Source organism: Stegodyphus dumicola, chromosome X2 (genome assembly GCF_044657685.1).
Source record: "Stegodyphus dumicola isolate Sdum_Otavi_A_Nest chromosome X2, ASM4465768v1".
NCBI lineage: Eukaryota > Metazoa > Arthropoda > Arachnida > Araneae > Eresidae > Stegodyphus > Stegodyphus dumicola.
In genome coordinates, this window is record NC_140781.1 from 117,734,996 (window position 1) to 117,747,438 (window position 12,443).

Below are 12,443 nucleotides of genomic sequence, written 5' to 3' on the forward strand. Positions count from 1 at the left end.
TCTACAGGGTAGCTAGAAGCATACGTCTAGGGTCAACATTTGAAGAAATAAAGCTTTTCTATCCACCTTTTTTTAATACTCTGCGCAAAGCTAATTTCAGAACACCAAGAAAGCGGAAGAGATCAGTTTCCACTTGCTTACAATGTATTTCTTTATGTCGGGTACTGTCTTTGAAATCGCTGTCGCATTTGGATATTTTTTGCCATTTATTTCAATTAGTGATCGCCCCTTGTAGAGTTATTTAGAATTTCTGAAAGCAGGAAACGTGCGAAATTAATTACTTCATGTCTAACCGAATATGCTACAACTTACATCGTGAAAGCATGAAGTAAAGAGAGTGAAAGTATGAATCTTTTTTTGTTTATCTTTGTGCGAAACATTTCCCGCTCTTTAGATCTCTGTTTTAATTCCAAAAGGGGACAAGAGATTATAACTGGATTTCGTGTAGAAATATTAAAAAAGAAATAAAAAAGATTCTTACATGATTGCTGTCACAAATTAGATGCCAAGTGAAGCAATCAAAGTCCGTTTATTGATTGATTTTTTTTAAAATATGAGCTAATACAAAAATTATGTAAAATTATTTAAATAACTTTAACACTGGTTTGTTCATTGTTACTATGTATTATCCTTACCTGATTTCTAATACTTAAGTATTTTTCTTAAAGTATGTCTATAAAATACTATTGGGGTAAAGTACAATATCGCTTGTACTTTATGCTGCGCTTTCAAGCTAATTTTGCCTTGAGTTTAGTTGGTATAAGTACTTAATGATGTAGCCCGATAGACGTGGAAACCATATCCCAATCTACATGAATGAATGAAATGTGTTGTGTCATCAGTGTTTGAGCATTGTCTCTTTTTTGAATCGTGTTTTAAAACTTTGAGCCTTCTTTTGCGTCTGTCGACCATATAGTCAATTTGTTATCAATTTGCAGATTCATGGTGCAAGGTGAGTGAATTCTAAATGTTTTGGATATTTGTTATAATTTAGTGGTTTTTAATGAGTGTTGTAAAAATGCTTGTTTCTGATAAAAAGGTAGGCTATCGAGATTTAATTTATATTGTTCAGTTGGCTTCAACAGCTGATCTGCTTCTCCAGAAAATTGTGATGAAATTTTATATAGTAGTTTGAGTAAGTATTTAATTTAATGCTTTGTATGTAAATATACCTTGCAATAAACAGAAAAAATAAGTTCCACGCCAAATTTTTTTTGGAGAATCTTTTGTCTCAATTTATATTTGGCGGAGCGTGAGATCTAGTAGTTATTTATACATTAACCCTTCAAAAGCTCAATAAGCAAGGAGCACGGCCTTCTTTTTCATTTTAAAGTGAATTATAATTTACCGATTATAGCAGAAGGTTTGGTTCATTCATTAAAGAAGTTTCACTTTTTTAACTCGTCAGTGATTTGACAACGCATTTCATTGGGAAATAATGTTTATCAATCCATAAAAGCGCGAATGAACTAACAGCAGTTCAAAACTTCCTAACAGGAGTATCCCTTTTGAACTAACAGGAGTTCAAAACTGAACTATTAGCTGAAATAAAAACAAATACCAAACAGAATTACAAGTTCGATAAATAAGTAAATAAACGATAAAAAATTTATAATTTGTGCCTCTCTTATTTGCATTAGCATAGCAAAATTATTAGTCGCGTATCAGTTCATTTTATGTATTCATTTTCTTTTAGAGCTTTTCGCAGTGTTTCCTAATATCTTTAATTAATATTTCAGTCATGCTGCTGCTTTTCCACCCGAGTCTGCATTTCTTAGTATATTTATGGCAATTGGGACATTTTTTGGTAAGTAATTTTGTATTTCTCTAAGTCTATAATTTTAACAATATAAAATAGAATCTTCATTTGCCTCGTTTATGATCTTGAATTTCATTAAAATGAGAAAGTATTTTATGTCTTTTCCAAGCTGCGGAACTCCTGTTTTAAATACTTTCATTAATATTCCTTAACTTAATAACTTTAGTTAATATTTCTTATATTTAAAAATTAAACTATACTTCTGATTTTGTAAAAATTAAGGGATTTTCGATTTTCATTTCCTTAAAAGAGAAAATTAATTCTTAAACGACATATATAATTATTTAATCATTTATTTATTCTTGTGAATATTTAGCGTCTATTTGAAATTTATAACGATAATTGTCAAAACGTATTGTCCTCAAAGAATTTCTCTAAAGGTGATAGTACATGACGTTAAAAATACCTATGAAAACTACCGCAGAGAAGAATTTTCTGAATGCATTTCTTGTAAAGAAATTATAAGCTCACCAAACTTTCCTGATTTAAGATTTAACTAGAAGCATGTGAATGCAAGTGCATTTGGTTCAATGTAGAAAATAAAATATTTAACCTATTGAAAACTTAAAAACATATTTATACCTTATTTTATTAAAAACATCTAATTTATTGCTTTGCAATAAGTGCGTTGTATGCACTATTAACCTACATTTTTAAGTTTTTTTTCATGTGTGTGTGAGTGTTTAATTTCAACGTTATAAAACGTCGTTACTTTGATGATAAGACAAAGTGAGATGTTTTGTATGCACGCTTTTATTGCCTGACCTTCGGCGAGATTTATATTCGTTTACAAATTCCAAAAGCATTCCGGTTGTTAAAACTGTTGAGTAAAGAATGTGATATCAAGGAAACCGGTTGCTTAAGAGAAGAGTTTTTATTGCGAAAGTTTGCTTTATGTAATACCTGTATTACTTTAAGAAGAAAAGGTTTCTAGAATCTTGTTGACAAAATCAAATGAAGCTTAATATTTTCCCCTCCACAACTCATTATCTCCTTTGCTTGGAATTTCACCAGGCGCTGTGAGCATATGAAAAAAGCGACGTGGAATATTATCGATTTTAGATAAGTAACCGAATTACCGTATTGGTCGAATATTGGACAGTCTTGCAAGTAAGATGATCCAATATTTTTCAAGGTGTTTCTTTCTTTGAGCGTGAAGGTGCTTGTGCCTCTGGATACTGAATTTCAGGCCGACTACTTTCGCGTGACGACGATTACTGATATTTTTTAAGTTCGTCTGTTTTGAATCTTTGCTACTATAGTACTTCTCCAACACTAAGTATGCTTTAGGTCAGAGAACCCATTAGTGTTCCCCTGAACCTCCTCAGAAAATCCATCGTCATCCATTTAGAGCGTTTGTAGGGTTCCTGACTCCTTTTGTCTAAGATGAACTATGTAGTGACTTATCGCTGAATTCAGAACAACTAAAACGTAGACTCGAGAAGGTTTAAAATACCCTTTTATTCACTCAAACAAGAATAAGAATCGGCCCCTTCTCGGGCTTACAGGAAGCCTCTACTTGGGCTTTAACTCAGAATAAGAAATAAGAAACTAAACTATAATTAACTAAAACGAGACTTACCGAAGCGAAACACAATTATCTAACGCAGTTGGCCTTTAACTTAAACTAGCCGGCGAATAAGGCACGTAATATGCCGCCGAGCGTTAGAGCTTCAAGATTGACTTAGCCAGAAGGCAAACACGCGCTACTAAGGACTCTTAGCTCTCTCTATCGAAGTTAGTTGAACCTTCCTTAAATACTTCTTCTAATTCATTTGCATTCAACGCGATTCTAAAAACTCATTCTGGTATCATCGCGAATTTTGTAAAATTTAAATGGTATCACAATGAGTTTCGCAAATACGATGAAAAAAGTGTTTCTCTAGTGCTTTTGAAAACGTTTCGAAGGATACGATAGCTGCAATTCACGATAGCTGCAAAATCTGAATAAGACAACTAGGTCTTGGCTAAACAAAAATGGTACTCAAGGCGGAGGCAAATGGGAGTTCCATAAATGGATCACTAAAATAATTTTTAAATGCCCAAGCTCTGACTCTGACAGTCAATTAAATACAGTTTCCTTGAGGATAATGTCGAAATATATTCATTTAACAAATTTTGCTGCATTCATTTCTTCTGTCAGTCTCACTACAACAACGTCAGTATTAAAGTAACCGAAGGTAAAATTTCATAAATTATTATATCGAAGCAAAATACCAGCTGGGCTGTTTTATGTGAGAAAAATAACTGAATTAAGAATCAACAACATAGAAAGAGATCTAAAGTCAGATTCCGTTGTAATCGAAGGGTCTTCTGCAAGGTAACTTCTAAAATTCCAAAACGGGAAAGTACCGTTTTATACTTACACACTCAGGGACGAACAAAATGCTAAAGCAGTCATCAAGAAATATTTCCAGAATGATACTAATCATTACCAAATGATACGAATCCAAACTACGTCGCATGCGAACTGAAAGAACTTGGCTTTTCAGTCATTATCTTTAAGAAGTTCACACGTCTGCTTGGACAAGAAAGTGTAAATATTCCAGTTTTCGTGCCTAAACTTCATCAAACAGAAGAAGCGAAAGAAATCTTCAAAGTGTAAGAGACAGCTTTACGAATAACTGAGCTGTAAGAGACACTAAGCTGTAAGTCTTTACTAAGCTGTAAGAGACAGCTTTACGAATATTCACAGTATAGCTAATTACAACAAAATTCCCTGCCTTGTGCTATATTTTGTCTATATATAGTATTACTTAAAAGACGCCGGTAGAGGGGGCAGAATTTAGTAGATGTTATATGTACGTAATTGTGTTAATAAATCAAAATAGGAAAATAAAGTTTGGTGAATGACTACAATCTGCACACTCAATCTAGTAACAACTAATATTTCTGTGAGCAGAAAATCATGAAACAATTAACTGTCCAAACAAGAGCGATATCAAACAAGCTTCCAGATGGACTCTCTGTTCTAAATAACATCTTTCAAATAATTATCCGAAAAAGAACATAAAAATATTCAAGCTGAAAAGCTTAAAAATCAACTTCTTTCAGAGGAGAATTTATCTAGATTCATAGTGCATTGTTAGACAACTCTTCATGGCGCATCGCTAGACAGTTCTTCCAGTTCTGCTTGGAAGAACAAACCTGAAACAAGAAAAAAAAGTGAAGCTTTCTGAAGTGATCAAATCGATTGCTTCTTCTGCAAAATCTTTCATGATAACTTTTCTCTGGATTGGGTGTACCACGTCAGGTGACACATGGTGACACATGACATCTCTCACTGATTTCCATTTTATGAACTTACTTTGCATGATTGCCGACTGATGGGCCAACTGATGGCGAAATTATTTTTATGATTACACTGATCACGATTTTCAATTATTTTCGCTGATTTCCTTTGTTAATGAATTTTATACTCATGTGCTTATTATTTCATTTCAATATGCTTTTGGCGTGATTTTGTACGTATGTGTGCCAAAAGCCAGATAAGCAACAATTCATACAGAAAATAAGTATGAAAGTATTTGCTACGTGAGTTCTTCTATGAAACGTGAGTTTTTCTCATGAAAGATTTGATAGTAGAAAGGGAGGCAGCTATCGTAAGGGTTACCAGGCTGGGTCAAACTTCAACACTCTGGGGTCATAGTTACCACCACTCGGACTACGAGGAGCAAAACAACTGCAATAACGTTCATCCAGCAGCTTTTAATCTCTCCGACGGTATCAGCATAAACGACCAACCAATTCAGAGGAACAGTAATAACCTTTTCACAGATGGCTCCAAAACTGAGAACGGCACGGGAAGCCCCTTCTGTAGACTGGAAAATGAAGTTGTAACATTCGAGTGGAAAAGGAAACTAGTCTTGAACAACTCGGTATACCAAGCAGAGCTTCTAGCTATCAGTGCCGCAATTAGATATGCGAACACATGTCAACAGGATAAATTCTCCATACTCAGTGATTCGGCATCAAGTCTGGCGGCTATGGCAAGTCAAAACAGCCTGAGTCCTTTGGTATACCAAATTCAGAAACAGCTTCTGACAATGCCTATTTCACAAAGACTCACTTCATGTGGTTCTTTGTGAAATATGCATTGGTTATTAAAATGAGTTCCCGCTCACACAGGGATTCAAGGCAATGAAGCCGCTGACCAACTGGCCAAGCAGGCAGCCAACTGCACGGATATATTAGAAAGACCAACTAAACTTCCTTGGTCTCATATTAAGCGAACAATTTTGACAAGTCTGCTACAAAATTGGCAAAGTAGATGGACAGAGGCAGAGGTAGGACTAAAGACATTTCGATTACTGCCAAAAGTTAACATGAAAATAAAAACCCACTGTGCTAGCCCAACACAGTTCTTGACAGGTCATGTACCATTCCCAGTTTACCTGAACAGATTTAAACTTAGGGATACTCCTTTCTACGAATGCGGAGAGGAAGGCGACACGGACCATTATTACTTTCATTGTGTACATACAAGAACCTGGCACTTGAAGAAACCAGCGGACTGTGCCTGGGCAATGTGGACGTCTAACACACTCAAAAACAGAGTAGCCCTTGATAAAATAGAGAAAATCTCAGGACACTGCCTAAGCAGAAACAACCGTGAATAATATTATGTTTCAAATGTTCAGAACTTAAACCAGATAACCAGAATAACGCTTAGTGCCTGCAGTTATCAAACTGTAAAACTGTTATTAATACGTAATATTCAACCTTGTTACTTTGGAGTCTTACCCGCCGTGATGGTATATAATTCCGTTTGGTTCATGTCCGTGGTCGGAAGCCATCATAGCGGTGCACTCACTCACTCTTCTCATTCCTCGTCAATTTCCTTCATGTTCATTTAACGCAGGTAGAACAAGGCAGGTACTGTACACAAGAACTTGCGTACTGCATATCGCGAAGACGATTTTATTTTTAAAGAAAAAAACACTGGTCTAAGATGTAAGATAATCTCATATAATTGTGCATAAACGGTGAAAGTATTTTATAGATCTGAATCAACGGCTCTTAAAATATGAATTGTGACCCAGTAATGGATCGGGAGATAATTTTAGGAGCTGGCGTTTGAAGATTTACTCATTTTGTTACAGTATTATGTGCAATGATTTATCATTATCAATTTTTAATAATTTTTGCTATTTTATTATTACATTATGTACACTGAGCAGTGATCGAAATGATAAAGCTCCGAAACGCCGGTATTTTATCTCAGGACTTAAGTGCTCCAGGTAGTTGAATTGGTCAGCTGCATGACTTTACCTTGATTTTCTGTGTAACTTATATACGAGCCATTTTCCTTGGAAAATTCTGCTTGAAAGCATCTGCTGTCAGAGACCAAAAGCCTAGCGTGATTTGTTATAATTAAATAATCCAATCTATTCTGTTATAATTAAATAATCTAATCTGTCGGAAATAAATAATCTAATCCTTTGAAAATAAATAATCCAAATTATTATTGCGTTACTTTCTACTAGGATAATTTTTCTCTTCCTTTTGTCTTGTTGTCTTGCTGCTGAAGAAGTCCTAAACTTTTGCAATTCTATGGTAGCCTTCAAATTACTTAATTTTCCATTCTTAGAGCTATCTTGAAACACTTGTTCAACGATTCGTTAAATTTCGTCCACTGTAGAACTCGGCCTTCAGCCGGTGTTCAACATCTGTATTCTCAACTACAAGCCATAAATAGAAACTTACGTCGGGGCACTGGCAATAAAGAGACCTTCCGATTTCAAAATGAAAAATTTGAATTCTCACATGGGCAACCATATGGTGTATGCATGCTTGAACGATGATTGTGAAGCGGCACAAATCATCGTCATCAATGGCACGTTCGACTTTGTGTCTTAAATTCCGATTAGAACTCTCGTATTAGCACTGGACACGAAGATTTGATTGTCGACGATTCTTCAGAGGTATTGTGATTCATTAACATATTCACTCGATTTACCTTCTCCGAACTGTTCTTGAACAGTTATGGTATTAGATACAATTAATACAGCTACTAGGGCTTACTTCTTTTAAGTTTCCAGTTATTTAAATTATTTCTGATGAAAATGAGAGTAGCAATCGTGGCACAGTATGCTGTTGCCAACAGTATTTGCTACTTGTATGTTCTTGATACTTATTAATGCATGCATTGGCAAGTATGTAAATCTTGAATTATTTTATGTCGGTGAGTGGCTAATCTGATTTAAAAAGTGAGCCATTATTGAAAGCCTGCGGTCTTGTGTAATTTTTTAGATCTTTTTGAGGTCTTATACTTTATATTTTATAAATGCAAAATCCGTTTTTTAATTCGGAATACATCAGCATGTTTTATTTTTACAATGTTTCATTTGCACTTACGCTATAAAACGACTTTTTTTAAGGTACTGAATTTCTTAACAGGTATACATAAACAATTCGCACCATATTTGACCTTATAATATTTCCCTTAGCTACAATGCTCTCGAAATCTGGTTTAGAATACCAACATGTGATGCATTACGTTTTTACATATAAATATTTAAATGACGATGTGATGAAAATATTTATATGAATTTATTGTTTCCGAAGTAATTTTAAAATATTATAAAGTAAGAACTAATACCAAATTTTAATTTCCAGGTATTCCGACATTTTTCTTACGTTTTGTTGCTGTCGATCAGAAGCGGAACCGTCTCGAACCAAGGAAGATTCGGATCTTGAACATAATTGCGTTGGGAGTTGGCTGCCTTGCAGCTATTGCAATGCTGCTGTCCAGTCATTATCCTGTGGGTTATGTAACGCATGAGAGATATGACTGGGTGAGAACAATAGAATTTTTCCTTTTGCATGGTCAGCAGTTGCATAAAGGTTGTTTTGTAATTTATTGTGTTGTTTACGTAAAGTACCGATAGGGAAAAAATAATTAAAGTCAAAATAAATAAAACATGTTTATAGGCTGGTCATCAAAAATCATGTTTTCAAGTCTTGTGTTCATAAATGGAAACTTTAAACTACGTCACCTAAAAGCAAGGCTTAGTTTCTAAATTAAAAAGTGGATGAATTTTAATCATTTCAACGAGATATAAAAACTGAAAAATGATGAAGTATTTTAATGGTGACGAAGAAGTGTAAAATTTGGCCATTGAAGTGAACAAAATGAAAACGAAAGATAAAAAGCAGCAAAACAAAGTAATATAATCTCAGTTCCCTTTTTTATTTAAATATACTATAATTGATATTTTTTTCGTTATAAAATATAAAAGTAGAGCTTAACGTTCAGTGCAAAACATAAAAATTAGGCAATATTGATTTAAAAATTAGTTTTCTGTTCGTTTATAGCTTAAATAGTATGTATGCCTTAAACATTTGAGAGGACATCATGTCTAATTTTTGATTTTGTTGAGAGTTTCATAGATTTCTTTCAAAACATTATTTACACATAATTTTTTAAGCAACGGTTTTTACTCTTAAAAAAGACTATTTAGTACTTCATGCATAAGAGGACTCAATAAGGTAAGTAAAGTGAAGTAAAGTTTTATCAGATGTAGAATCATTAGTTTTTTTTTTCTAAAGCGGGAGACGTGAAAAATGTGCAGTGCATAGCTGGAATTCCAAATTCCACACGAAGGCACGCGGTAAAGAGAAAGAAAAACCCACTTAAATAGCACTTAATAGTTCTTCACTTATATTGCAACTGGGAAGGAGAGAATCCAATCTCAAATCCTAGCGACGAAATATCGTCCGCCACCTTTTAGTTCGGATGCCACTTTTAAAGTTATCAGGTTTATATCAAAGAAGAAATGGTGTAAAATGTCATCAGGATTCGAACTCCGGACCCACTGACTGCTAGCCGGATGCACTTCCAATCACACCACGAAGGCCCGACAGTAAGGAGGAAGAAAATACCTTATACAGACTGAAGATTTTGATCTCGGATTTCATGATTTTGAAAAGGTTTATTGTTCAGTATGTGCATTTTCCTTTTAAAACAGATTTAAATATAAAATATATTGCTGCAACAATTTCTGACACATATATTACCCAGCATCTTAAAGAAACGTACCAGAAAATAAAATTATAATTCTACAAACTGATCTAATGTTAGAAGCCAGTAAACTCGAGGAAGACTTTTGGAGAGACGTCTGTTGAGGAGATGTAGCCCAATATCAACAAATATAGGGACTATATCTACTTTTGTTTGGAGATACATACTTATGTAAATCAGCTGTTTTATGTTTACAGTTCATTCCTTCACATTAAAAAAAAATTTCATATATTTATATACAGACATTGATTGTCCCTGATATATATAATTCTCTATTTATTTATATAACCTCCATTAGTTTCATTATTTAGAATAATTTAAAAGTTTTTTGCATTTCTTATTTAACTTTAAAGTATTCACTATAATTGTTTTACTGTAATTGTTTACTATAATTCACTATAATGGTTTTTTGTGCTTATTTAAAGTCTAGCGATATCTATTGCAATTTCTTCGTGATGCATGACGGTCGCTTATAATCGAAAGCGATAGATAATATTGTTAAGAATGTACTATTCATTTTGTGTCATTTCAGATGAAATCAGTGGTGATTCCTCATTTCTCTTGCACAGCCTTGCTGATCACACTATATACTGTATACGTTTTGATACAAGCCTACCTCACTTATGTTCAAAGGAAAAAATCAACGAAGAATGTGTTTGTACATGCAACTCTTGCCATGTGTGTCGTAATAACCAATTGGACGTGTATCCTTAACCAAATGTCTATTGTACAAAGAGTAATTATTTAATAAAAGAATAAGTTTCCATAGTTGAGGAAATTTATTCATTCAAAGGTTGAAAAAAGCACGCTATAAGGAAATAATGGGGAAACATTACGTGACAAGAATCCATATACTCAAAGCAAATGATAAAAAATGCTGTAAAATAATGAATTAAATGTAAAGTTTTTCCGCGAGTTTTGTGAACTTAGTTTTTTAAATTTTGATTTTTGTATGAGTTTATTTATAGCCGAAATCGAAGAGAAATCGTGTTTAATTTAGGCATTTTAACACGAATTTATAATTTGTTTTTGCTGTTTCATGACTTCCAAATTAAAATTAGCTGTAAAATTTACAACATTAAAAAATATGTATCTGAGTACGTATTATTTTAAAAAGGACTTAGTTATTTAAAAAATTTCTAACTGAATTCTTAATTAATGAATTAAATTGATTTTCAACTTGCGGTTATTAGAAAAAGCTGAGTAAGTGTTAGACCTTTTTCTTGAAATTCTTTTTCAGCGGTAATTGAAATATGTATTATATTTTCAGCTTTTGAGAAATAATTTAATTTCTATTTCTGCATGCCCTTAATTCAAAATATTTATTTATTAAATAGTATGTTTCTGATTTACATCTTATCCCCATGTTTCCATATGACCACAGTAACTGGTCTTTCCTAGCAATAATTATGATTTTTGAATAGATCAAATATGAGAGATTTGCTCTATGAAAAAAAAATCATACGCAGAAAGTTTGTTTGAAATATGTTTCCGAAAAGATGAAGACTTGAATTATGTTTCAACGTATTATAGTCGCGTGCAGAATAGAACAATAGATAGTACTTCTTAAAATGAAATAAAGATATGAAATCATATGCTTTTAAGACCTTGGAATGCATAGCCAGGGTTAAACAGTGCTTCAAGGCAAGTTCCATCACTTACAGACTGTGAATTCTCTGTTTTTATTTGGTCTTAACTTAAGGATTTCAAAAACGGATGCTATAATTACTTCAAAAGGTTTCCATACAGCTAATGAAATCAGACTAAAATTCTAGATTTATATTAATCAGATCAGTTATTACAATCATGTGTTAGGGAGATAAGTAAAAACAAACACATGGTTTTAAATACAATACTTAAATCGCATAAATTCAATTTGTATTACGTGAAGAACTTTTATGTAATATTCTTACTTATTTCTTTCTATGGCGTGAGATAAAAGATTACTGTATTTAAGCAAAGAAAGTCATTTACTAAATCCCAAACCTAGTAATTTTCGAAATATCGAAAGTCTACAAGTTTTAAAAGAGAGTTACATTTAACCCGCAGATATAAACTTGGGTATTTATACGATAGAAATTCAAAATATTTTAAAATACCGAATTATTATGAATATAATTTTGATTCCCTACAGAAACATTACAACAAAATTCTAAATGATAAATAGACTTTACATGCATGCTTTTGTTGAGTATTTGATCGCTTTCTGTCATAATTGAGCAAGTAATAAACAACTCGCTTACACACCAATAACTGATCAAATTTTAAACACTGAAATTAATTTGCTTTCGCTTTATTTAAATATCAATTAACGGAATATTACAGATATTTTTATAAGCCCACAGAATTCTGTAAACTCAAGCTGATTAGAAATCTCATGATGTTAAAGAACAGTTTTCCCAATCCTATAAATTAAAATAATAATCAACCAATCTAATTAGGATGCAGTGTTACATCGTATAAAGCGTTCTTTCGTGAACAACAATAAATTGTTCAAACAAAGTAGGAATTCTGTCCATGTTTCGAGTTTGTAAGCCAGTCACAAGAACAGCTCTTATGCCAGAAGTCGTTCAAATGATGCATTGCTCATTTCAGACAAGA

At 33.0% G+C, this 12,443-nt stretch overlaps 1 protein-coding gene across 2 annotated transcripts in view; it reads left to right on the forward strand.

The window, feature by feature from the left end:
• Positions 1 to 12,443, forward strand: part of LOC118195536 (uncharacterized) — an 81,582-nt gene that overhangs the window by 52,802 nt on the left and 16,337 nt on the right. For both annotated transcript variants that reach the window (XM_035366862.2, XM_035366863.2), the window contains exons 3-5: positions 1,740 to 1,807; positions 8,438 to 8,616; positions 10,375 to 10,546. In XM_035366862.2, the coding sequence (XP_035222753.2) occupies positions 1,740 to 1,807; positions 8,438 to 8,616; positions 10,375 to 10,546 (419 nt within the window). The remainder of the gene's footprint in view (positions 1 to 1,739; positions 1,808 to 8,437; positions 8,617 to 10,374; positions 10,547 to 12,443) is intronic.